This window comes from Branchiostoma belcheri, unplaced genomic scaffold, assembly GCF_001625305.1.
Source record: "Branchiostoma belcheri isolate BF01 breed outbred unplaced genomic scaffold, Haploidv18h27 scaffold27, whole genome shotgun sequence".
NCBI lineage: Eukaryota > Metazoa > Chordata > Leptocardii > Amphioxiformes > Branchiostomatidae > Branchiostoma > Branchiostoma belcheri.
In genome coordinates this window covers 3,179,259-3,205,821 of record NW_017803876.1, presented here as the reverse complement: position 1 = coordinate 3,205,821, position 26,563 = coordinate 3,179,259, and the positions used below count along the sequence as shown (strand labels likewise).

The window sequence follows — 26,563 nt, the reverse complement described above, 5'->3', positions numbered from 1 at the left end:
TTCACCCTACATTGAACCGCGACAGGGGCCGACATTGTCTACCAGATACCTTTGACCCTGTGTTGACGTCACACTTCAAAGAAGCCACGTGACAAGCTTCACTGGGTCAGTCTACTGAGGAAGACCAGAGTGACTGGTTGAAAGCTCTAGGTGAGAGAATTTTTGTGTTGGATCAAAAGTTTTAACTTAAAACATGTAACTACCAACACAGATGAACTTTCATGACTGTTAATACAAGTTAACTATTCAATCTTGAGAAATTGATAAGATTTTAAATGTAAGATGTGTTTTGTTTCATTTTGTTTTGCTTTGTTTGTCCATCCACCTGTTACACAGCAAATTCCTGATAGTACCAGAGGTACCACAGGGACATGAATATTAATCCATATTTCCTCCTCCAGCCCACCTGGGTGCTGCAGTGTCCCAGATGTCCGGCTTTGGTAAGAGTGGTGTCCAGGGGGTGGTCAGGTTTGTCCAGCTGACGGAGAAGATGGTGGCGATCGAGGGGACGATCGACGGGCTGACCCCCGGGCTCCACGGCCTGGCTGTCCACGAGCTGGGGGACTTGTCTCAAGGCTGCGACAGGTGCAGGGTCTCATTCAGTCTGTCTATTTATTACATACCAGTAATTGTCATCATTAATGCTGTAGAACACATATTCATGTCCTCTTAAGGTTTCAGAGCTCAGGTGAACTTAATAGCTCCAGGAAGATTTTCCTAGCTCTATTCAATCTTTTTGTCACATGCCCCCACCCATCCATGAAGACCTTGTTTGAGAATGTAGTATAGAGGTAACTGGAGGAGGGTGCTCTGCTCCTACCTACCTGGTTCAAGTTATGTCATCGGGGATTGTCAGGCTTTATAGTCTTCCAAACCTGTAATATCAGTACAAATCCTAACCAGGATGGCCCAAGACTTGTTTCTGTTAAACTAACTTGAGCACTTCTCCCATCTCAGCTGTGGAGACCACTTCAACCCCACCAACTCCTGCCATGGAGGCCCTGGGGACCAGGAAAGGGTTGGTATCATCATGTCATGATTTTATATGTGAATTTCTGACAGTCATATTATAGCCTTGTAACTCAATTTGTGTTTGCCATTATAGTTCAGGTGACTTATGTTTTGTCTATTATACCGTCATGTAGCATGTTGGAGACCTAGGTAATGTCCTGGCCGATGAGAGAGGAAGAGCGGAATTTAGAATGGAAGATGAAAGAATTAAGGTATGTACAAAAGCCTGAGACAAACATGTAACTACTTGGATTTGTAATATTGTTAGGTTGAGTCAATATAGCCACCATACACATTTTGAAGATGTACATTGTAATTACATGTACTTCCTACAGGTGTGGGATGTGATTGGTCGTTCCCTGGTAGTGCATTTTGGGAAGGATGACCTTGGCAAGGGCAGTGCTGCCTCCTCCAAGCAAGATGGCAATGCAGGCCCAGGGTTAGTGTTATTTTTATCAGTCATGAAGTACTTAAGCTTGGGTATCATCCGGATTTTGCTCTGCTACACAAGCATAGAGTATTTCTTATGGAATTTTCACAATTGCAATTTTTTCTGTCATTTCTTGATTGACCATGTGATTCTTTGTTTTCTCCCAGACTTGCGTGCGGTATTGTGGCTCGTTCAGCCGGCCTGTTCCAGAACCCCAAGAAGATCTGCACCTGTGACGGAGTCAGCATCTGGGATGAGCGGGATGTACCATTAGCAGGGCCAGGGAGGAGACAGCAGTGTTCGCTCTGAAGCCAAAAAATTTGAACAGCTCACATTTACCTAGGAGTAGTCATATGCCTGTTGCTAGCCTGACTACATCACGCTTCTAACGCTGCCCTTGCACTGGGCCAGTCAGCCCCTGATAGGGAGAGATTATAATACAGGCTAGCCTGTTGCTAACTGATAATCTTCAAAGATCAGAAAACCGTCACTACCTTCTGTATCACTGAACTGGATTGCATCCCTTTCAATCACAGGTTTTGCTTCCTATATGGTATATTTGACACATGTAAGACTGCAGAAAATTGCTACTGAATGAGATGAAAATGACAAAACTTCTGAACAGTTCAGTTTGTGTATTTTAATCATATGGAAAAAGAAAGATTGTAGCTAGCTGACATTTGAATTGAGGTCTGAATCAGTACCTATAGTAGCATTACATGGGGCAACAATATTACTGTCTTCATTTTTAATCATTATACATGTATTACACTGAAGATAATTACACATTGGAATATTTGTAATGTACATATGTGAAAATGTTTTGATTGTACCTGTCTAAATTGTCAACAGTTTGATTACCTAGTAAGTCGATTACCTAGTAAGTCTGTTATACTTCCATGGCAATAAAGATTATCAACCCTGATGCCTGATACAAACACAAGAAACTCAGGTTTTTTTTTATCTTTGAAGATTGTTACACAGCTATGCAAAATGGCAAAAAGTATGTCAGCTTACTTCCACCAGTTACAGGTTTGTACAAATCTATTTATACATATAATTTATTATCACCTATGCAAGAAAGTAAAGAATCCTTGCAGTGTCAGTTGAGAAACCTGGATGCCAACATGTTCTAATGGTTGTGCATACTGTTGTTCTCTAAAGCAGATATAAACGTAGTAGCTTTTGTGCACTTTATAATGATGAGATACAGGGACAACCTTAAGGCAAACCTTAAGAGCTGTAACATTGACGTCAACTCCTGGGAAGAAATCGCCCATGACAGAACTGCGTGGAGAAGCCAGTGTACACTGGGCACTAGGACTTTTTCAAGGCCAACAGAGCAGCTGCCATAAAGGAGAAGAAAGAGGAGGAAACAATGCTCCATCCCTGCTCAGTCCTTCCCTTGCAGCATCTGTGGCCGCTCATGTGCGTCGAAAATTGGTCTTTATTCCCATATGAGGACCCACCTCGGCAAATGATGACCTGTATATACGCCTACTCATCTGTTGCAGCGACAGGAGATTCCAACAACAACATAATGATGAGACTAACTTTAAAAAATTTTATCTATCCTTAGTCAGCCACGGCAGGTAATGTCAGCCCTCTGAAATAAATTGACTAAGACTATAGGATATTAGGAATGATTTTTACATTGCAGTCACTATCATACATCCTCCAATCTACCTCACCATCCATTTAGAAAGCAGGAACAACATCAAATGTTCTCTTGATCTGAAAGTCCTGAGCACTACCTATAGTGGGTTCGACACACCTTGATCTGCCTGCTGACAGGAGTCCCACCCACCGGTGACATGACACACCAGTGGCGTAGAGGGTAACTTCTCTGCCCCTCAAAACACTGGGCCAAGTCTGCACTTCTGGTGCCTGAGGCAGTGCTGGGTGTGTTCTGTTCACAGTCTTCCCTGGCTGCGTTCTCTGACTTGGCCCTCTGTACATCATTTCCTCGCGCCTTTGCCAGCTCGTCCCTCCTGTCAGCCATCTTCTGCTGCCTGACCTTCAGCTTCTGAAGCCATTTTGTCTGCTCCTTGTCGATGTCTTGTAGCTCCTCCTGAAGCTTTAAGGACACAAACTTGTTCTGTTGACGGACTTTCTTGTACCCTCTGACTTCCAAGTCCTGCAGGGAGCGAGAGATGGCAGCGTCGAAACTCCCTCCAAAGTCTTTGTACCTGCCTGCCATTGAAAGTACAGTAACTGTTCTGTGAGTTGTCCAACTGAGGGCAGTGTCCTTACCAGGTTTATTGGCACTTGTCACATGAATGCTTCCTCTCCTGTTAAGATCTATGAATGTCACAGGTCTTCCTCACACAAAAGAAACAGGCAGGGCACTGGGTAATGTGCCTTCAAATAAATTCAAAATGTCACCAATGAGTTGAGACAATTGTGTTGTAATGATTACTACCTGTAACACTGCCTCATCTCTACTTCTAAAATCCTCCTGAGTGGCATATATATAATCCTTGTATTCACAGGGGATTGCCCCACAAATCAGGGATTGTCCCACAATTCCCCTAAGAGAAAATACTGTATTTGGCATGTTTTGTTTGTAGATAAAACACTGTCAGTACAGGTCAAGCACTTAGTGATCACTGATGTCATATCTGCAAATATCTCAGAGTAGTATCTTATGTCCGTCTTGGGACCTGTCCGCTTCATTACCTATTCACAGGCTATTGTTGAATGGAGCAGCATCCGGCTGCTGTGGGAGCACTGAGAACCCCCCCAGGGGTTAATCGTGGCATTTTCCAAGCCATTATAAGGCTGCAACTTTAATGAATGCCCATCATATTTGATGACTTCCTCCTTGGTGACATACTCTAGCTTTCAAAACAGCGAGATTTGATGGCATGGCTTAAAGCTTTTGCACAATAACAGGACATTTGTGTCTATCTTAGTCACACCTATTTCTTTGCCTCATACTAAGCAACAAGTGCAGCCTATCATGTCTAATTCTGATAAAACATTGACATAGGACAAGATAGGAAAGCATCTCTTTTAATTGAAAGGTACATCTTTCATCAATAAATACCATACAAAAGTCTTCCTCTGATCTGATCACAGATGTTTCCACATATCACCATTGGTAGTGAGCTTAATTTGACAGGTTACAACACAGCACCATAGTAGAGTTGGCACATGAGCAGTGGGCCCATTCCATCCATAGACTGTTACTGTATAACATGTACATGTACATGACTTCATGTGACTATATGTATATAAGGAGTATATGCATGTTGTTTCTAGTGTTGTGATGCTGAAGAGACAGCACCTGTTAATGATGAGAAATCAGTCACAGTAAATGACAGTAAAAGAAACATGTTGCTGGACACAAATCATTCAGTACAGGTGTTTTTTTATGACACTTCATGTCCATCATTTAGCATAATGCTTGTAGTAAAAAAAATAGCACAAGAAAACTTTCTCCAGCTGTTTGTAGACTTTTACACATATTGCACATAGGTGTCAAATGTAGCTTTTTTTAGGATGGGATAAGGGACTCAAGTATGTATGTAAACAAATATGTCTTGGAGAACTTGATGAAATGGACCCACTTTCTGTGCATTGTTTCCACACCTGTTCACTTTCCATATACCGCAATTCACTTTTTTTATCTCATGTTTTGTTTTTCCATTTATAAAAGTTGACCATAAAGGCAACAGATACAAAGCAGCAGCAGCACCCATGCCTGGACTGCATGTTTTGTACGACACACCAGTTTGCTCATCATGACTACACAAGCAACTTTCCCACAATACTGCCTTGCCAACAAAGTCTTTAATAATTGCTTAGGGTTAGTATAGTCTGAGGTCAGTGAATCCCTACATCATCTACTTATAGTATGTCATCAAGTCCAACATATCAAGTCAGATAGTAGCAAAGGTATCTCAAAGTTCAGGTAGAAGTTCAGACTGAACACATCACGATGCCACCTACAAGCTCCTTGCAGCCTCAACACCTTACTGCATTTTATTCAGTAGCACACAATATATTGCAACAAGTCTGCTGCCACCTCGTGCAATTATCAACCAGACCATAAATGTGTGGAAAGTACCTGTCTTTCACTGTGCTGCCTTGAGCCAACTAGTGATAAACCCTTTACATTGTGTAATGTGCTATCGGTAGTGTCATACTATAATACACCTAATATTGCAAAATGAAGATGAACAGAAATGTGAAGAAGCTATATTCCACAAGCATTGGATTCACGAATAGCCCCACAAGTAGCACCGTAAATAGGTCAGTAAACACAGCACTGATACATACATCAATATATATATATAATATATATGTACTGCTGCCTCTCTTAAAAGCACATTTGTGTACAGATGCCTTGTGTATTGCATCTTTTCTTCAGTTAAATAGAAAGACATAAAGTAACGTGACATAGCAATACCCAATAATTCAAGTTTACAAAAGTGTTGCCTTCAAAAAGCAAAATGTCGCTGGAAGTTGTGTGATAGAATAGAATTATAGTAACTTTAATCCTTGAGTTCAGTGTGCTCAGTTGAATAGTTAATAAGAAAGGTGGGTGTGACAGCAGTGCCCTATAGCTCGTGTGGTCAGTTTCTGCATCTTTTCAACACAATACAAGGAAGTCTTGGCTGTTGTCTGGTCTAAGCCACGACCTTCCACTGGAAGATGCTGTTGTCCTTCCCTCCAGTGGACAGCAGAGTGCTGTCATCATGCAAGAAGTCCACTGTGGTCACATGACTGCTGTGGCCAGGGTAGCTGTGGGCAGGTGACTGGAAAACACAGATCCAAGGTGACGATGACATTTTAACAGGGAAAAATCATGCATTAAAGGAAACATATATCATACCTATGCATGTAAATTTTTCAGTTGCATTACAGAACAAATTGTTAGTTCACCATATGATTATGAATGATTGAAGGAGGATAATTATGAGCAATGTTTTTTGATGAATGTGCTGAAAGCAGGTTGGATGTAGCAGACTCAGAAGGCTCACCCGTGGCTGGCTGCAGGGGTAGTTAAACAGGTTGACCTTCCCAAAGTCATCAGCATTGGCCAGCAGCTTGCCTGACTTGGAGCAGGTGGAGCCGTTGATGTCGGTGCCGTCTGAACCCTCAGGCCACATGCCTGGACAAACCAACATGCAACATTGGTCATTGTGTGAGGGGAGAGAAGACATGTAGCCTGGACAAAACAACACACACTGTTGGTTCTACTACAAATTCTATATTGAAGATTGTACAGCCACAGGTTGCACAAAAAGTTATAGTTATAGGGGTAGTAGGTTGTCCATTAACTGTGTCTTGGGCACGGTATTCGAAGGCAAAGCAAAGCCCATCTCTTTCGTACAGTTGTCTTTTCCCTCCCAAACTGAATTCAAGTACCCACTTACAGCCACCAGTTGACAATAAACCAAAAGCAGAAGAGAGAGGCTGAACCCTTACCAAAGACCTGGAAGTTGAGAGTACATGTTGCAGTGGCCCACTCCACATCACGTAGAGAGGCAGCAGCAGGTACCTGGCGACACATGGCAGCACTCCCTAAACAGAAAATGAGAAGGGTTCAGATACTGTGAAAGTGAGCAGCTTTGCTGCTAGAAATGCCTTGATGAACTGACATATCTGGTGTATATCAAACTGACCTGTCAAGTCGAGTCCCCTTACTCAAAGGTCTGTTGATTGATTTATACATGCACAGAGGTTCAAACCCTACATTTGCATCAGGTACAAGAAGTATTTTCTTACAGTACAGAATCTCATAGTCCCCTGAGTTGCTCCTGATGTACTGGCTGTCGCTGGACCAGTCTAGGTGGGTTACAAAGCTGGAGTGGCCCTGGGTAGAAGGAAAGCAACAGATCATTACATCAGGTCAAGCTTGTTTTAACTGTGAGGTTGTATATAAGACATCTCTCAATTGAATTAGCCTGCTACAAAATGAAATTGTAATATTGTTTTCATCCACAATGCCTGGGCTTGCCATTCTATGTTTTGATGGAGTGATGATTTGTTCAATTTTGCATACATGTGAAATATACGACAAACAAAACAGTATTCTTCTCTTCAGTAGTTCTGAGAATTCTGTTTATGCCATCCAGAACATGCAGAGCTTTACTCACGGTGAGTTTGCCAACCCTGCTGTACTTCCTGCCCTCCTCAGTCACAGAGTACAGGTAGATGATGTTATCATGAGACCCGATAGCTAGGAAGTTCCCGTCTGTGTGAAGTGAGGGAGGAAAAAATTAGTGTCAACTTGTACCTCCTCTACAGGACAATTTCACGTAAGATATCATGCATTGGCCATCATTCTAATATCAGTTACTGTTCCTGCCATCCTTTGTATTATGCTCACAAATGCACGATAATTCAGACCTTCACTGCCAAGGTGCATAACATGTAATATTTGCTGCAATTATTCAGCAAAATGGACAATAATACTGAGGACAATCATTTCTGTTCCTCATACTCCAGAAACTATGAGCATATACACTAGCTAACTGGAGGCTTTACCCGTGAATGGTGTGCCTGCAAAGCTGATGGTTTATGCCAGAGGGCGCTTATACCAGCTGTGTAATATATAAAACAGGTACAGATATGATGTTCATCCCTACCAGGCGAGTAGCGTACACAGTCGTGCTGCTCGTTCCCGTCAGTGTGCACCGTGACCAGGTCTTTGCTGGACGTGTCCAGCACCAGCCATCGGCCGGACTGCAGCCCGATCCCCACAACTGTCCCGTTGGGGTGGAACTCAGCCGACTGGGCAGGGTCCTAACAACAGGGAATATTGGGCTGTTATTACATGTTCTTTAAAAAAGGTTTTGACAACTAATAACCATTTCATATTAGACAGTAGATAAATGTCACAACCTGATATGGTACAATTACTGTCTGTTGAAAAGTTGCTGAATTGTGGCAATCCCTGCAAGTAACACCACAGTACAATGACCAACCTTAATGTGATGAATGCCACCTAGTATAAAGAGTCGGTACTGCAATGGACATCCATGCACATACTATATATAGCACATAGTCATGCTTGTTCACAGCTGAGCTGTATAGGTCTCAATGCCATCTGTCTATCAACTTGATATCCATATATCAATAATATATAATGATACAATACATCTGAAACCTCCAGATATAGCTTATGGAAGGGTGGATACAAACCTCCAAGATTTTAGACCAGACAGGCGTGTGGGTGTCAGCATTCCACAGGAACACCCGTCTGTCGTAAGCACACGTCAGAAACAGGTGCTGGTTTGGGTGGGCTGCCAGTCCCCACAGCTCATCAGTATGTGCCTGCAAAATGGTATTTATCAGATGAACATACTACTACAAATGGATGTAACCGTAGAAGAACTCACAAAGGACAAATTCTTACTGCATCAGATAAAACTTATATTCAAAAACTGGCAAAGAAATAAATGATCACAATTATGTTTGGTAAAAAAAAAATGAGAAAGTATCAATAAACAGTTGATACAGTTAAATAATACAGCATAACGTCAATAGGTCATTCATGCAAGCATTCAAATAAGATTCCATTCTTAAAGTAAGGGTCAGAAGTCATGTACATGTACAAAGGTTGAATCATGAGTATGCAATTAATAATTCAGGAAACTGTCATCACACATGAACTCTTACCTCAACAGTCGGCTCAAATGGCTCTCCGACCCTTCCCCGGAGGATGGCGTTCCGGGTGGTTCCCACAAACACATCGTCACCCTTACCTTGGGTGATAGTTCGGACTGGCCCGGTCACCTCTGCTATCTGTCAGGAGAGACCAGTGAGCTGTATCAAAACTTACTGTCATAGAAATATTGGCAATTCTGAATAACCGAATAACTGTCCAGTGACTGGACTACTAGTATTCACCATTAATCTCAATTGGACTTAAAAGACAGAAAGGTAACCTCATTACATCAGAGGTAACCCTTGTGGCTTTGTCAGCCGTCTTTGCTCTTTCTTACGAATTTGCTGATTAAACCCTGTGCATATTTCTGCACCAAATTGCTATTTCCTTGTTGTCATTTTCATTCCCATTGGTGATGTTACAAGTTAAATTTCCATGTCAATAGCCCAGCCATTTCAGAAGTGCAGTCATGTCTGGCGACCCACCTCGCTCTCAGTGCCAGTCTGCTGGTAGCTCCTGTCCCAGGAGATGAGTTTGCGGTCCTTCCCTCCACCTGACACCAGCGTGCCGTCCTTCATCACACACAGGGAGAAGATCCCACCGTCATGCGCACCCACCATGGAGCAGCTGATGCGGTTGGTACCTGGTCAAGAAAAAATTGTTTGTCTTTTGAAATAAAGTACTACAAATGCTGGAAGTAGATGTTTTATGCTGAAGAACAGAGCAGTAAAACTGTTCAATGATCATCAGTCATATCCAATGGTTACGGTCAATTTTGCTACCAAACAAATATACTGACCACAAATTTAAAAAAAATCATAATTGAAGCAGTCCCAAAGAAGCCCCAAAATACTATGTGTTGGAGCTACTGAGCTAATTTTACCATGGAAAAGAACACTACTCTACTGTATTCTCCATACACTTACCAGTGGAGATTAGTTCTATATCATATAATGATAAGCTGGTATTTTTCACAGTGGAGACTATACACACCTTTCCCCCAGACAAAGATGTTACCGTTGGAGTCCCCAGTGATGGCATCTCCATTTTCAGCAAAGGCTAGACACAGCACGTACTTAGGCTTGTCATGTTTCTGTAGGAAAAGTAATGGGTAGTATTTGGTCTTCTTAAACATGTCAATCATTCATTCATTCATTCATTCAAATGCAGTACAGATTTGAAATATTCAAATAAACCACTTCACTGATGAGGGAGTTGAATCTTATTCTTTGTATGTCCTGAACACCTAAAATGGACGAATCATTTGGAAGTTTGGTACCATAAAAACAACTTTTACATGCAGAGACAAAGCTGAACAAGACTATCTTTACCATATAACAACATTCTATTGCAAGTCAGCATTCCACTTAATTAGAATTGTGGACCTGCAACCTGCCACATACTGGTAGTCAGTACATAAGTTAGACATATAATAGGCTTACCTCAAAGACCCCCTGCTTCTTGCTGAGCTTGGCATCATCGAGAGTCCAGAAGCAGATATGGGACTTCCCACAGGTCACTATCAGGTTCTTCTCTGTAGGGTGGAACTCTGCTGCTAACACTGGCTCATTGGCAGCCTGTAACAGACACTCTGTTATCCCCTATCACAGCCCTACAGTACCACTTCCCAGTAAGCCACTCCACTGTGAGCAGGACTACTGTAAATCTAACTGGCATTTTCACAGCCAAGAGTAAGTAGACATTCTCTTACGGAAACAGACACTTCAGATCTGAAGACTTAAAGGCTTTCTTGACCTTTCGAGCAGGCATTGATTTTGCTAACTTTTCCCATTACTGTGAAGCCTGTGTTTGAGTGCCATAATGGTTCATGGGAAATTGATTTTCCCCGAGTTAGCTCTGGGATCTGTGCCAAGTCTTGTATCCTGCAGTTCTCACACATCAGAGATACCCACATTGTTTGCTGTCGGCTTACCTTGGTCTCAGTGATTTTGTGGCCCTTTTCTCCCTTCTGCCACTCCCACACTGACAGGATGTGCTCGTTGGCTTCGTCCACAGCCAGGAGATGTGCTCCACCGTCCTGCAGAGATTAGAAAACAGTGACATGGCAGTTTTTATCAATCAGGAAGAAACATCTGTGTATTGACCATCTAGTTGCCAGTTATGCAATAGTTATGCAAGAACCTTTTTTGTTCTGCATCTGAAGCCAAATCTGTGCCACTTTGCCGAATGTTACATTGTAACTGCTTGATAAACAAGGAAAAAACACCAAATATTCTGCCTCTTTATAACCCAGACAATCATTGTGGAGGTCAAATATCCCTTTGCACAATGTCTATGATTTCTTGTACATCAACTCAATAGACTACCATTCCATCATTCATCCTACACATGTACATGAATACAGACATTGATACGAAAGACGTCTGTTACATTTTGTACAGAACATAGAAGGAATTAACTTGCAACCTGCCTAATACTAGTACAGAGTTATGGTAAGATGACTTACTGATTTGGAGAATGCCACACAGCAAACTCCACGTTCAAAGTCGCCAGCTCCGATGACATGCAGAGTGTGGAGAGTGACCGAGTCCCAGACACGCACATGGGCCTGTAACATGAAAGGCAGAGTTTAAGTCTCAGTCAAAAAGCTTCATGTGCTCATCTGTATATCTATGGCCTTTTCTGCACACCATCCCTTTCCACCTCATTAGTCTGATGCCTAGTCTATGGACTGAACTACAGGTTAGTCCTGTGGAAAGATCAAACGGTATGATTATTAGTAAAACTCCTGCACCTACATTGTGCACCTACACCCACACTACACTACATGCAGTCGGACAATTCCTGGATGCTGGAAGAGCAAGGCTCAGATGAAATAACAGCTAATACAAACAGACTTGTTAGTTTTGAGCATTCAGTAGTTTGGCAATGAAAAAATATAAGATGTGAGAATGTAACTTTTACAAGTAAGAAATGGTGACTAGTAATTCAAGTTTACCACTACCACATGCATACCTGTAAGTGTAAGTGCACACATTATGAGTTTGAAAGAAATCCTTAAAACTTGAAAAAAGAAGGCTAAGAAACTGTTGGTAGTAAAGAAAATAGAGAAAACAATATTATCAGAGCATCAGCACTGTGTTAGGCAGTGTGGAAAAGAACTCCAGATTGCATGCATACAGAGAAGATGTGGTTAGTAGTGACTAACTGCCGCAGGTCCGGGGGACACCCCACTCACCCTGTACCAGAACTCCACATCCTTGTTGTAGAAGGAGTCCACATTCTTGTACGTATCCAGCTGAAAGTTAGGAAATGTCATACATATATATGGTACTCGTATGCTATTTGGTGCTATGCATAGCAGCTAAACTTTGTAATTAGTGAGCTTACAAGATTCAGAGATGAGGAGTTGCAACGAAGATAATTTGAGAAGACTTGCCACATACATGATTAATAAGGCAGCACCACTAATGTTGGGCATAATTAAATTACAGTAAAGCAGCAAAATTGCTACAACTAATCTCATCGATCTCGTGGCCATAATGACAGGAATTCCTGCAGAGACTGCATGTTTGAAGTTGGGAAAATCTTTACTACTAGTATCAATAAGGATATAGAATACTTCAGGCGAGCTAAGCAACCATCATGACAGATTGGCCAGATTTGCAGACAACCCATTATTCGACACATACTATACACATGTCATTCCATCCTGAGCTTTTGCTGAGAAATCAATAGACAGACTTGCAGGACACTGGGGACAACACCAATATCACTGATGGACTCCCTCAGTGCAGGTGGAAGGGACAATTTGCATTCTTATCAGGAAGTACCATTTTGACGAGATGCAGAGGCCTATCGTATTGGGAAGGATTTATTGCAACCCCTGATGAACACACTGGGGCCTTTGACACTTGCACAAAACTTCACTTCAAATCCTTCCACAAATGCCAACCTTTTTATGACATATCAGTCAAATACAGCAGTTCACTACAGTGTATTTATGTCACCAGTATGGACCTTCTATTGTTATAGGGCTATAAACACTTCTAGGAGTATTTAGACATCCCAACCACAGGGTGAAACGATGACCATACATCATAAAACACAAAGGCTGCAAAAGCTGAACAGGAACCCAGTAGTATACCTATGTGGAAGTTGATGCCATATGTGATGACATATACTGATTCATTGCTTAGCTAAACTATAGTATACATATGCCTTTAAACAAGATCATAGTTAATCTGTATATCAAATAAAGACTGCATCCTTTCTTCACTCACCTCCCCATCTCTTCCATGCCCAGTCACCTGCCCTGTCGCTATAGTGATCCTGTCTGGATGAACTGCAAGGCTGAAACAACAAAAGCAATAATGTAACCTGCAAGCATGAAAAAGTACAGCTCTGGAGGATCTGTGATGAGCTAGCATTCCATTCAAGGTAGAGCATTTACAGGATGAATCAAACATGCATTACATTTTGCTTCCCAAAGCAAACCTACAGTACTGATTTGATACTGACTGTCACATTATAATTACTTCAGTATTGCACACATTGCTCTTTAAAACTATTATTTGACTGGTAAGTGCTAATCCTCCAATATCTTACAATGAGTGACATTTACAGTAGAGAAGCAAAAGGCTCACCACTTGACATCATCGTTGTGACCTAGGTAGTGTCTCTGCAGCTGTTCGTCCACGTTGTACAGTACCACCACTGCTGCAACAAAGTACACAATCTCCCCTGTCGGCAGCAGGTACAGGTTAGACCTGCAGTCACGCCCTCGGTAACCATACCTGATACAAACCTGTCAAGGAAACTTTCACCCATTTTTATATAAAATAAAATGAAATCAATATCTGAACATTGTTTCTTTCCAACATGCAAACTGTTAGACACCTGTTTGGAAATCAATTCTCCCATTCTGTCACCTGTGAAAACCATCTGCATTTCATTTGTCAAGTAGAATACAATACTGGGTTTAAAGATTTAAAGATTATGATTACATAGTCACAGATACTGGTCATGATGAAAACTTGGAGGTACGAAGGAAATTATTCTATATCAAAGCAACAACTGCAGAAGTCATTTGAGTCAGAATAGAAGAGGGACCTGTGTATCCTGTTTTGTTTACTGTCAACAATGTTATATATTGTGATACATAGTCACCTTGTAGAATAAAGTGGCACCATACAATTTAAAGGCCCTAGGCATGAACACTTCAGAAAACCAGCTGTTGATAACATTTATCATCACCAACAGGATAAGAATAGCGTCCCTGCTGGAGTGCTTGACATGCCTTTATTGTATTGGTTATCGATTGATGAAAAGGAATTTCAAAACATGTCACATCATTTGATGAGTGAAAAGACTGGAGGAGAGAATCCCTTGTTATGAATTCCTCCAGCATGGCCCCTCCTGCAGTTGCAGTGCCAGCAGACTGTGGCAACGTGACTGGCATAGTCAGTCTGCAGGAAATCAATGCTCAGTGGGACGACCTGCATGGATTACAGCCAGCACTGACATGGGAGGGGCCACTCTTATCTTGGCTACATTCTTTATGTATTTACCAAGTGTGGCATGGGGCAGTGCCCTAGAATTCCATTACAACATACATGAATTTCATAATTATGTGCCCTGACCCTCACCCCAATTGTTACTGTCACTCAAAACAAACACTATAATTCCTTATCAGAGCACATTTGAAGGGGGCGAAGGGCAGGAATACAAACAACATTACAGGGCAGTAACCTTATCACTGATAAACAGTTCACAGAGAACAGCACAGGAAGAGAACTTCAAGCTTTGTCACTTCTGGCAAAAACATTGTTTCCACTTATGCCACAGCTGCACTTGAGTTATGTTGGAATATGAAATTTGAGAACTACATTAATAATTCAAGAGAAAGGCTCCTTCCTGAACTAAAACTACAAAGGAAATTCAAGAACAACTTTGCATGGAAACAGGGGCAATGGAATGTGTGGTCAGCTCTAAAGGATACACCCAGTCTAGTTTGAGCTTCTCAGCTGGTAGAGTTCCCTTCTCCTTGAAGTTGTATGATTCCATCATGTTGGTGGGCATGTACATGGTGATGGGCCGTCCTCGCAGGAACATCCGCACTGCTCCCTCCTCTGTAACAAACACAGTACATTACACTTCACACAACCTTCCCACATGTATTTGTACTGCAAGACAAGCCAAACTATACTCAAGACAATTAGTAAGCCAGTGATTCCCTACTGGAAGAACAGATCATGCAATTTGAGATTCAGAGCCGGGAAGAATTTACACCTGTTAGCACCCCACTATAGGAACTGGGCAGGCATTAAAAATCCTGATCTGTAGAATTATAACGATTTCGAGACTGCAGTTGTTCAGCAGCAGAGCACAAAGGAAGATGTTATTCATCTCTTAGATCAAAGGAAGATCCCCATTTCTCAAACACCTCAATGTAAATTCCACATTCTTACGACAAGAGGGGCTTCTTGGAGGCCTCACTCCTCCTACATGTACCAGACAAGAACAGAAACTGTCAGGAATCAGTCAGGTATCACATCAACATGAAGAAAACACAATTCAAAACCAAGTTCACCTTTCCGGAGCTCAATCTGCTTCTTCTTGCCAGCCATCTTCAGCCTCTATCCGTCTATGTCTACCTAATGTTAATTCTACCTCAGTCTGTGATATTCCACACTAGAATCACGAGACCTGCCTTTGTGGTGCCCCACTGCGAGTGAGGCTCTAAGCGAATTACAAATGGAATATCCTATGAATTTGGGCCACTTTCCCGGCCCGAGATCGATGAATCGTCCAATACCACTGCAGCGGGTGCCTCTTTATTAGTTTGGCACTTCTCCAAGCCCTGATAATCAGATGGAACTGGTGACCCTGCAACCTTTGACCTATATACCTCCTGATGACTGAAATAATTCTGCTGCACAGAGAGGCACAGTTATAGGTGCCTGCTACAGAGGGAACATATTGACCTCGTAAAGATAATAGATCCTTACCTCAGATTAAATTTTCTGCCCTATGCAAACTGCATTTAATCTAATCAACCTGTTGATTAATGATACACCATATGCATTTTCTCAAAATCCAAACAATAACAACAGTGCCTGCTCAGCCAATATGGAGTACAGCAACTGTCTCACGAAGGACCATTAGATATCTTTAATTACATTGCATTTCATTTGAAGTATACAAAGTAAAGAAAACAAATTCAAGACAAACCTTGCACATGTGAAGCTTCTCTTGGGCTGTGGCTGTGGGCATCAAAACATACAGGTAAGTTGTGGCTTTATGAAAGTATCTTTGACATCAATAAACATCATAAAACATATTGACCAGGAAGCTAACCTACAATGGCATTCAATTACAATTTTTGTAAACATATGAACACACTATTCGCGGCACCCTTGCTGACAATTTAGCTGTAAATTTTAGCATGTTGTCATATTTATGAAGAGTTACACAAACTATACCTATCAGTATAAACAATATTCTTAAAGAATTGACCACAGTAAATCCCCCTTGACTGTTTTAGACACTTACCTTGTACAGGATATTCACAAGTGCAAATAAAACTATGCACATCTGACTAATCTAGTGACTCAAGTGGCTTTCAAGCCTTGTTTGTAGCGATCTTAATGGTGAATGTAGGGAAGTAGATGGGACAAGTGTTGATCTTACAGAATATGACACTTGCAGAATATGACACTTACAGAATTTACCAGTATATGACTGACATTGTTACACAAAATGTATACAAATACAGTGATAAATTCAACATCTGACTTTTTTTTAATATAATCTAATCACAGTTAATTGACCCTGGTTTAGTCCCTTTGCTTTGTGTGTAATTTTTTCTTAACTCAAAAAATTTAAAGGATAGCTTAATGTTCAGGAATAAAATCATGCTTTGAAAATACGTAATTGACAAGTCATTCTAACCTGAAAGCAATATTTCAGCAGCACTACAATCTAAGAAAGAAAACTTATCTCTTATGTAAACATGATGAATATAATGTTAATTAAGTTCACACTCTTCTGAGCCTGCTGACTTTCCAGATAATTATACAGATTAGTACAGCATATTGTATCTTTATTAAACATTCAATAAATCTCAAGTAATGACATACTACTAGAAATGACTGCTACCACTGGAAGGCTCTTGCTCCTTAGTTTAATGCATCTTTGAATAAATGTTAGGAATTTCAGGCTATAAGAGGCAGCATAGCTAACTTGATATAACTCAGTGGTCGTTAACATTATGATTAAAATACTCCTAATCAAGGTAACCTGTTTTGTTTCTCAGTTAAATCTGTCTGTTGACATTACTGTACAGCTACACTGTGCAGTCGAGACAGTTGACTACTGCAAATTTCAAGGCCTACTAACCATATCATTGGCATCTGTTCTTTCACCATTCCCTACCTAAGAAATATCAATCAAGCAATGCTGTTGAACTGCGGTGGCTTCTCTGTGTGTAACACACATGACTGCATGCAATGTACAGGTACATACAAACAGGTGTACAACGTTGTGCTACAGATGGGAGTTGGAAGTTAGTACAAGTACCTTTGACTACCAGACCCTCTTCTCCCACTCTGCCTGAGTATTGATGTTCTATCCAGTGAACTACTGCGACTCCTAGCAGAGGTGAGAGGTGGGGTGCACACAAGGTTAAGGCAGTAGCGAGGCAGGTGTTCTACAAACAATAGAAGTCATCAGTGGACTAGCAACAGTGTATAAGTCAGGTGGAGCAAAACTGCCCAGTCCACAGCATCCGTCTGTTGGAACTGGCAGAAACTCAGGCAGGATCAGTAAAATGTCTAAAGAGTAAAACCAGGCAAAAATTATGAGAGAAAATTGTCATGCAGTGTTGAATCATTCCTCATTCAATGTGCAGGCAATGTTGTCATGTAAACCAGGACATTTTCTATATCTTTTGACTACATTTCCATTTGTAGCTAATGCAGATAACAATACAATACCTTTAAATCATTTTTTCAAGCCTTAGGTATCAAAAACACAGGGAGCAGCCAAAGGAAGGTACAGCAGATAGTGCCAGGTACACAATTCTAATTGTGCCATTTAATATGAATAAGTAAAATTTGTTTGGTGGATTTGCACAAAGAACACACATGATATGCACAAGAAAGTGGACATGCCACATGACATGGTTTTCATTAATTGTTCTACTACATTTATGAAGCAGACAAAAAGGCTATGGTCTAGTCAGCCACACCAACTACTGACTGATCTTACATTGTATATGAGGAATAACTCATCCATGCATGATAACATGACATAACACAACGTAACATAACATAACTTAACATAACATAACAAGAGACACAAACAAAATGTACTAGCAACCACCTGTGTATGAAATACCAGTGAGAGATAGGCAGGAATAAGATGCTGGGGTAAGATTAGATGCAGCCATTCATTCTGGGATTCTGGCAACTCCAGGCAAGAACCTCGGACAGTACGTTTTCAGTACCTCTTGGAAATATTCTTAGGGGGAAGGGGCGGTTTGCCACTGCTGGCCTTAGGTTTGCGAGGTGCAGAAGAGTCAGTAGAATGTTCAGATCCTGCACTGTCATGGCGGGTTCTGGGAAGTAATGACATAAAGGAATCTATGATGAAAGAAAAGGTGAAAGAAAGAAACTTCCAGCTTTCCACACATGATAAGGTCCTGGAAAATGTTCACCAAACACACGTAAATGCAGATCAGTTCCATTCCAATCAAATTTAGCGGTTAAACAATATAGCATGCATTTTTTCAAATGCATAAGTAATTTTAATTGCTTTTTGAGGCTAAGCAATTAATCATTTGAGTTGCAATGGTGCACACAAATTTGGGATATTTAATTATGAAAGTGTCCAGGAGTTATAATGCATGGGAACTGCAAACCTTGTTTAACACATTAAAAAGAATGAGAAGAACACAACAACAGATCAAAACATAGATAATATCAAAATCAAACATAGATTCAGTTGATCAAAATACAAGAAAAATTGAAATTAAGATAAATTGAGATGAAATGACGTATTGAAAAGATCAAAAAGGAAGAAGCAATAAAAGGACCAAACTTAACCCCCCCTACCTGGGTTGACCGGAAGACATGTCCCCTGATGACCACCTCTTGATTTCCCTGTGTGGAGTTTTGGGTGAAGGCATGGGACTTCTCTGGCTGATGCCGTGTGTGTAGGAGGTAGGTGTCGGTGGGGTCTGCTGTCTCCCTGATATGGAGTGGTCTGCCTTTTTGGGTGTGTTGGTGCCTCCGTTGGATATAGTGGGTCTGGATGGCAGGACTGGAGGTCGTGCTACAGCAGAGGAAAGAAAAAACACCACGTATAGAATGTACAGCCAGGGACAGGAAGGAATGAAAGACGGTGGTGAGGGAAGGTACCATCATCTCTGAAATCTCTGAGGTTGGGATTAACTGTGGAGGCCCAGCACAGAGCTTCTTTGTCCTTGGTGCTGAAATGGCAGTCAATTACAAAGATGTTGAAAGTCATCATAGTTGAACCTGGTTTTGGAAGGAGTGATCATGTTTCCCTGTCCTTGGTGCTGAAATGGCTATCAATTAAAAAGTGGATATCAAACCTGGTTGTTCATCACACAGGAGTTACATTTGTTCCTTGTCCTTGGTGTTGAAATAGTTATCAATTGAAAAGTCAGTACACATAATATGACTGTGGCTGATTGAGAGAACTACTTGTCTTTTTGGTAATTCTAATCTTCAAAATAATCACAGATAAATGATATTATCCTATGCTGTGAAAATATTGAGAGGAGAGGTACCTAAAAATACACCTCCATTTGTTACATATGATAATGTATAGATCAAACAGAGACCATAGAGAGTAAATTCCTAATAGAAAATGTTTTTGACATCTTTTGGGGCGCTTAACAGAGCAAAGAAAAGATCTCCTGTCTACAAATATCTTGTGCATGGTGCTGAATGGATTTAGCTCTCATGAAATATGACTGTGACAATGATGATAAATTGTTTCATATTATGTCAAGGGATGTACATTTATCAAGGTGTACAATTTCCTTCAATTTTCAGCATCTTATGACCAGATTTGCCTTAAGTGAGGAAAGGTATCCTGTCCAGTTATATACTAGTATTTGAGGCCAGTGTGGGTCATTATGTTATGTTAGATCTTAATATGCCCACAACTGTAGCTGAGTGTGAGATGGTGGAGGTGTGTGGTCACCTGGAGATTAGTTCTTAATGTTCCCCTGGGGCTGGGTAATTACCATGTAGCATGACAGTGAGGTACGGCCCCGTGTTATCTGTAGTTTCCTCTGTGGCCTGCTGTCAAAGGTTTTCAAGATCAAACTCCAACATGAATTGCAGATTTGGCACCGAAAAATCCTTCTAAATGCCTGTACAAATAGAAATGTTTCCTATAGTTGCCTTGCTAACAATGCAAAATGAACAGATATGAACAATATGTGTAGCTGAAGAAGAACGATTTTGCTTCCATAATCGCAGAAATAGTTTTTCTTTAATGAATATATAGGAACATTGCAATTTCATATCATGCAATTTATGGAGACGTCAATACCTAGCACCACCAATTTTCAGCCTGACTAATGCTACATGCCAGTCTGGCAGAGGAAGCCTGATCATATTCCGTGCCTGCTCCTGCTGTTGTTTAATGAATTGTGCCATTTGAATCAACTGCCATTTCCCACACAAAAGGGCACTGATATATTAACACAACATGACATGATGCCTTAACAGACTGAAGCAGACACTTCATTATGATGATATGTGTGTGCCCTATGAATTCATATCATGCTGTCATTGTTATGAATGTAATTCCTCTATAGCTACATTGTGTAATAAGTCAAAGATAACATAGTATTGGGCCATCAAATTGAACAAAGATGACTTGCTTGGCTGATCTTGCACATTTCACAAAGCAACCATCAATGTCATTAATACCACACCTAAAGGACAATGTTTTTCATCATTCACATAGATAGGATCATATCCAATATCTTAAAAAATTTGTATCTATTATTAGATTTGCAAATATGGACTATACAACACTAAGGCTATCTTTTGTAAGGATTTCTGCAATTATTTAAAATAACAACATTTTTCAGCCTCTCAACAAAACAAAACTAGGATACCCAACAATCCATGCTTCCTGTATGGCTCGTTTTATGACAAGATGTTCCGCAGGATACACAACACCGATCAATAGCAATCTTGGCATTCACATCACACAGGCCTTTTACCTGCCTCGTAAAACAGCAGATTTAACACTTGAAAACAGGTAACTTATCTTCTTACTACGATGCAATCTAAACTTGTTTTAATACATTCTTCTCTCTTGTCATCTACTTGAATACAAGAGATGATTTTGTCATGGGACATAATAAATTTACAATTTCCTATTCTCTCTCTCCAATCATTTCACTTGTCAATGTGAAGAATTGTCAACAGCAGGGAGTTTTGATGCATTGCTCCCCCACTGACCATTCGTTTGGCTGCTGTCATGTTAATACAGTCTTACAAATGGACTATCCCCTCTATTCATCCCCTCCGCTGGCTAACCTGCCCCCTGGTGGTTGTAATGGGCAGGACATATTGGACATGTGATCTAATATTTGTTGGGGAGATTTCAAATGGTGATACATTTTCTTTTCCCAGCACGGTGACTTGTGCAAATATTTTGATGATGTCATGTGTTTTCTTTGATTTATATTACTGTAAACTGAAAAATCAACACAGTATGCAGCTGCTCATTTATCTTAAAACTGAAATATATATCAGAATATAATCTAGTATGTTTATATTCAACATAAAGTAACCCGCTACTCTACTTTATCCTTGGAGAGCAATAATGTTGCGAATGTAGGTTGTGTCACAAGGTCACCACTCTGGACATTGAATGATTTTGATGAATCCCGAGAGATGGCAGTCATGCAATAAAGATGTGTTGGATAAGCAATAAATCAGCCCCATCCCAGAGGCTAACTGCCTACAGCACACGGGCATGTCCAGTGATGGCTTTCATACTCCCCAGAGATTAGATGCAGCTAGCCTGGGTTTTATCCCGCTGTACTGCTGGGCTTTTTTTACAAGTTGCAGGATAAATTCTTCAACAATTGCAAAATTTCTGACTCAACGGTTATGCTGGTTTTTAAAATGATATCAAGGCAATGGTAAAAACACCTTTACCACCTCCTGCTTGTGTGCACTGATGCTTCACCAAGCAAGTTAAAAAAACATGTAATGTTTTAACTTGAACATATCCTACCTCAACTCTGTAACATGTACAAGAAACACTAGTACTCTTGCTCTAATTGATTCTTACTTAGTTGAGTTCCCATACTAGCAATCTGTGGTAGCTGATCTGAGTCTGCTGATTTGGTATGCAGTGGAAAGGTCCTAGATTCAAGTCCTGGCAATAGCTAGCATGGCTTTGATTTAATGCAATTACCTCTGGGAACTTGAAGGCCAGCTCAGCCAATGCAAACGAGATTACTGTACTTGTAGATGGAATACATGTATGTATATGCAGTGCCATCTATTACTGCAGTTATGACTCATAGGCCCTTCCTATCAACTTCAAGTCATCAATAACATTAATATGATGTGGAAATGGGCAAGACAGATTAACTTACATTTGTATGTGCTGAATAAGAAACAGGTCAGTTATAAGAAGCTCTCTATGCCAGATAAATGCTTTGTAGCTCACACATTGTGCTGTTGTCAAGGAAACCTTGGGAAACAAAACCTATTTCAAGTTCCATTGAGAATACCCCTGGCTCTCTGCCACTCTCAATGGTACAGCCAGACAGACTTCATGCAATAAACCTGGGAAATACAATTAGAACCACTGCACTGTGCCCTTTCTATGAATCATACCTGCTCACTAATTCTGTTGTGCTAGACTGATGTCTGCTGGGGGACACACAACTACTGAAAACTTGGACAACTACCATCTCTAAGAGAAGAATGTCTGCTGAGATGTTACCAAGTATCCCATCATACCTTTGCTAAGATTAAGAGGACGGCTGAATTAAAATTAGTTACCTACAATTTAAAAAAAAAATTGCTGAACAAGACTGTTCTATGCATCCAAAAATATCAAACAACAAAAAACTTGACAACTGTCATTTACTCCCAAAAAAAAATCATTTACTCCCCAAAAAATCAATATGAAGGATGTCATCTGATAGGATATTCAGAAGAGTTAGCCAGCAATCTCATACTTGAGACACAACAGCATGGACATTTGCATGCCAGGAGACCTTGACAGACATATACAGACCCATTTGCATGGACGTTAGGGGGAAGGTCCGAGACATACAGAACATCATGGATGGCAAGGACACTTGGAAACGTATGGGTTAGACTCCCACTATGACAATGAGAGGGTATTATTCCAGACTTGTTTTCATCATTCTGTCCAGGATACTTGCTTGCCTTTCATCACTCGTACAGCAAAGTCAATGACCTGCTCAGTATTGATGAGAGGATCCCACCAATCAGTCACAGATGGGTCCATATCAGACTCAGTGTCTCCTCCCCTCCCTCCTCCCTCCAGACGAGGAATCATGGCTCCAGCCAAAGTCTGCTTTCCTCTGTACTTATCAGTGATCCCTGACACTGAGATAACCGGGGCTAGACACTCATTACTGTTACTTGTTAGGTACAGGAACTTTTCCATAGCATGTTCTGTTTGAAAGCAAAATGTTGAATACTGAACATTACAAACACCATGTCAGTACCACGGACAGAGTCAAAAACAGTCACTGTGATCTGGAAAGCAGCAGAATATTCAATATGCAATTTGGGATTCAACTGATATGAAATTTTGATAAGTACTATTTACTTGTATAGAGTCTGCTTTTATATGGATAAATAACAATGATAAATCATGAAACAGATTTTATAATTATATTTATTATACAACAAAAAATATTACTTTGTGCTGAATATGAGGTTAGTGTCTTCCCATACACCTGTTCTAATGTGTAAGCTTCATTTCAACACAACTTGTAGTGACTGACTACATGACTCGGGTTAACTTATAGATTTTGACCAGACTGATTTGCCTCATATTTCAAAGTGGTAATAAGAACATCTGAGATTCAAAATCAATGAGAGTGTCCTTCAAAATAGACTCGCAGCCTCTGACCTTGCTTGTCCTTGACATTAACTTCACTTCCTACCAGTGCAAACTAAGAGATATCTAAGATCAGGAAGCTTAAGGAAATGCTTCTGCCATCTTACAGATTTTGAAGAAGAAAATACCATTTTACTCGCGGATTCTACATGTTTTGTAAATGTGTAACTGTCCTGCACATGTACCTGTATATGTACAATATTTTTTCATCAGCTTTTTCCAAGGTATTTCCCTTAGGAATAACTTTGCAAATACCTTTTTGATGGCAACTAGCAGCTGGTTATATATTTCATATCTTTCTAAGAGAAAGTATGATCATGAAAAAAGACTATAAAAATATGAAAATAAATGATTCACATTTACTGATAGATCTATGCAAAGGTATGGTCTACCATATCATTTGCAAAGGGGGGGGGGGCACTGCCATCAATTTGGTTTCCTACCATAAAGGCTCAAATTATATAGATGGTTTACAAAATAGGTTAAGCCTGACATAGATTGCTGTCAACTGCGGATTTGTTGTAATTGTATGGTGGCAGCTTGGGAAATAAGCAACTGCAACTGCTAACGATCAAGCTGTGAATCCCAGAGTGTTACATAGATTATCTGACACAGTTTGGCAGCAGATACGTCCAAGAAAAACTGTGTCCTTGTACCAATTTTGTTTTGGCTGTTTATAGACCTTTCAGACCAAATATTTCAACAACCGATTCCATAAGTGATTTTAAAGTCCACTGTCACCATAGCAATCCTTATAGCAGAGAAATCCCTCCAGCTTCAGGATCCAGACCCTGCAGTAATTGCTATTGATCTGCATGCACTGCCGATAATCAGGAAATTACCCCAATCACCAGAAAAGCCTGGCGAGCTGTCAGCAGGACAGACATTAATGGACTCCCTTCTGGACCTGGCAGATTTGGGACTGGTCAAGTCAACAGATGACTGGAACAATGAGACGCCAGGCCTCTTACACTGGTCAACAACATATTTTTAAGGAGTTTCTACATCTATACAGTTCAAATTGTTAAGTGAAGAGTTGAAACTGGAAAGTGAGTATCATCACATATTGAGAGAATCCAACAGGTCAATGGTTGAATCATACAAAACTATTAATTTATGATGGATATTCAATTATCATTTATGCTACTTTCCACAATGGAATAAATATATCACAGCTGGCTTGTCTTGGTAAATGCAAATGCAATCTGAGTGAAACCAAAGAACATACAGTGATGAATATATATTATGTAGAGGCAAACCTGCGACCACCTCTACATGAGGACCACTTCACCAATGTGACCAATTTTTAGTGATCCCTTAGATAATTTTTCCCATTTAAACAGGCATTATGAATCCTGTCTATAGTTACCACCTGTCTAAAAAGAACAAATTTTATCGGTCTCCTACATGGTTTTAACTGCACTAGATTATTGACTGAGAGAAACAGAAGTTAGTGGCTCACGTTTGTTTGTTTTCCTGTCTTTTTCTTCATACTGTCCCAGCCTCCTGAGGACATCAGCGAGTGCAGACTTGAGGAGCTGGATCTCATCCTCCTGCAGCTGGACCCTCTGCTCCAGGGTGGCCACTCTGTCTGTCAGGTCTATACTGTCCTGCGACAGGCTGTCGTCTGGAAGGGAACAAACTGGCAGTGAGATACAGTGAAAATGACCAACATTATTCCACTTTTCTAACTTGTCTGTTGTCAGATTTGTATCTGACCATTATCCTATCCCAGCTGGAGGAAGAACCTTCTTTTAAAACAAAATATCATTACCTGTACACACCTAATTAAAACTGGTTATCACCAGAAATTCTACAAGACTGTTAGGTACCCATCACTTACCATCCATAGTCTTTATTAGAAGGGCATAGAAGGAAGAAGACAACACAAAATAAGGATGAAATGGTCAAGCCTGTATTCACACTGGAGTAAAAGGAACTACCATGCATCCTATCGTCTATTTTGTAGGAATGAGGTACTTAGTAGTACTAATCAGTGTTGATGCTTTTTACCACCAAGTTAGTATTGCCCTCTTCATTTTAGTGGCAGTTTCACACCTCCATTTTGACTGTTACAGCACCTGATTTAGCCTGATAACAGTATATTATGTACTGAAAAGGCTTTCTCTACAGTGATACAAGTAGATAACACCACAGAGGCAGAAACATTACGAGCAAACACCCATCAAGCAGAACGGTTTACTTGTGGGTCCACCAGGCGGTCCGGCTGGCTGCTTGTCTCCATCTTGAGCTTCCGTGGAAAGGAAATGGAATTACTCATATCATTAGCCATGCCAGGAGGAAACATATGGTCTGTACCAGGAATGAATGGGAGATGTGGACAAGCTGAAGAATCACTGCTGTGCAAA

General features: G+C 40.6%; 2 protein-coding genes across 8 annotated transcripts in view; one reads left to right on the top strand and one right to left on the bottom strand.

Moving 5' to 3' along the window:
• LOC109472343 (copper chaperone for superoxide dismutase-like) overlaps nucleotides 1-2,384 on the top strand; it is a 3,914-nt gene extending 1,530 nt beyond the window's left edge. Inside the window, exons 4-8 of the mRNA XM_019772057.1 lie at nucleotides 402-585; nucleotides 958-1,018; nucleotides 1,146-1,223; nucleotides 1,347-1,450; nucleotides 1,609-2,384. Coding sequence (XP_019627616.1) covers nucleotides 402-585; nucleotides 958-1,018; nucleotides 1,146-1,223; nucleotides 1,347-1,450; nucleotides 1,609-1,750 — 569 coding nt within the window. The 3' untranslated portion in view covers nucleotides 1,751-2,384. The remainder of the gene's footprint in view (nucleotides 1-401; nucleotides 586-957; nucleotides 1,019-1,145; nucleotides 1,224-1,346; nucleotides 1,451-1,608) is intronic.
• A 3,687-nt stretch (nucleotides 2,385-6,071) lies between these two features.
• Nucleotides 6,072-26,563, bottom strand: part of LOC109472274 (echinoderm microtubule-associated protein-like 1) — a 28,872-nt gene continuing 8,380 nt past the window's right edge. For 3 of the 7 annotated variants that reach the window (XM_019771937.1, XM_019771936.1, XM_019771938.1), the window contains exons 2-23: nucleotides 25,657-25,821; nucleotides 19,139-19,358; nucleotides 18,532-18,642; nucleotides 17,604-17,675; nucleotides 16,257-16,288; nucleotides 15,025-15,154; nucleotides 13,670-13,819; nucleotides 13,307-13,376; nucleotides 12,262-12,321; nucleotides 11,530-11,631; nucleotides 10,996-11,100; nucleotides 10,505-10,639; nucleotides 10,056-10,155; nucleotides 9,548-9,705; nucleotides 9,074-9,199; nucleotides 8,597-8,728; nucleotides 8,041-8,197; nucleotides 7,549-7,646; nucleotides 7,178-7,265; nucleotides 6,878-6,973; nucleotides 6,430-6,560; nucleotides 6,072-6,204 (exon numbers count right to left, since the gene is read on the bottom strand). In XM_019771937.1, the coding sequence (XP_019627496.1) occupies nucleotides 6,076-6,204; nucleotides 6,430-6,560; nucleotides 6,878-6,973; nucleotides 7,178-7,265; nucleotides 7,549-7,646; nucleotides 8,041-8,197; nucleotides 8,597-8,728; nucleotides 9,074-9,199; nucleotides 9,548-9,705; nucleotides 10,056-10,155; nucleotides 10,505-10,639; nucleotides 10,996-11,100; nucleotides 11,530-11,631; nucleotides 12,262-12,321; nucleotides 13,307-13,376; nucleotides 13,670-13,819; nucleotides 15,025-15,154; nucleotides 16,257-16,288; nucleotides 17,604-17,675; nucleotides 18,532-18,642; nucleotides 19,139-19,358; nucleotides 25,657-25,821 (2,567 nt within the window). In that variant the 3' untranslated portion in view covers nucleotides 6,072-6,075. Of the gene's footprint in view, nucleotides 6,205-6,429; nucleotides 6,561-6,877; nucleotides 6,974-7,177; nucleotides 7,266-7,548; nucleotides 7,647-8,040; nucleotides 8,198-8,596; nucleotides 8,729-9,073; nucleotides 9,200-9,547; nucleotides 9,706-10,055; nucleotides 10,156-10,504; nucleotides 10,640-10,995; nucleotides 11,101-11,529; nucleotides 11,632-12,261; nucleotides 12,322-13,306; nucleotides 13,377-13,669; nucleotides 13,820-15,024; nucleotides 15,155-15,615; nucleotides 15,955-16,256; nucleotides 16,289-17,603; nucleotides 17,676-18,531; nucleotides 18,643-19,138; nucleotides 19,359-25,656; nucleotides 25,822-26,563 lie in introns of those variants that run through there. The other 4 variants (XM_019771939.1, XM_019771940.1, XM_019771941.1 and 1 more) reach the window with 4 other exon arrangements.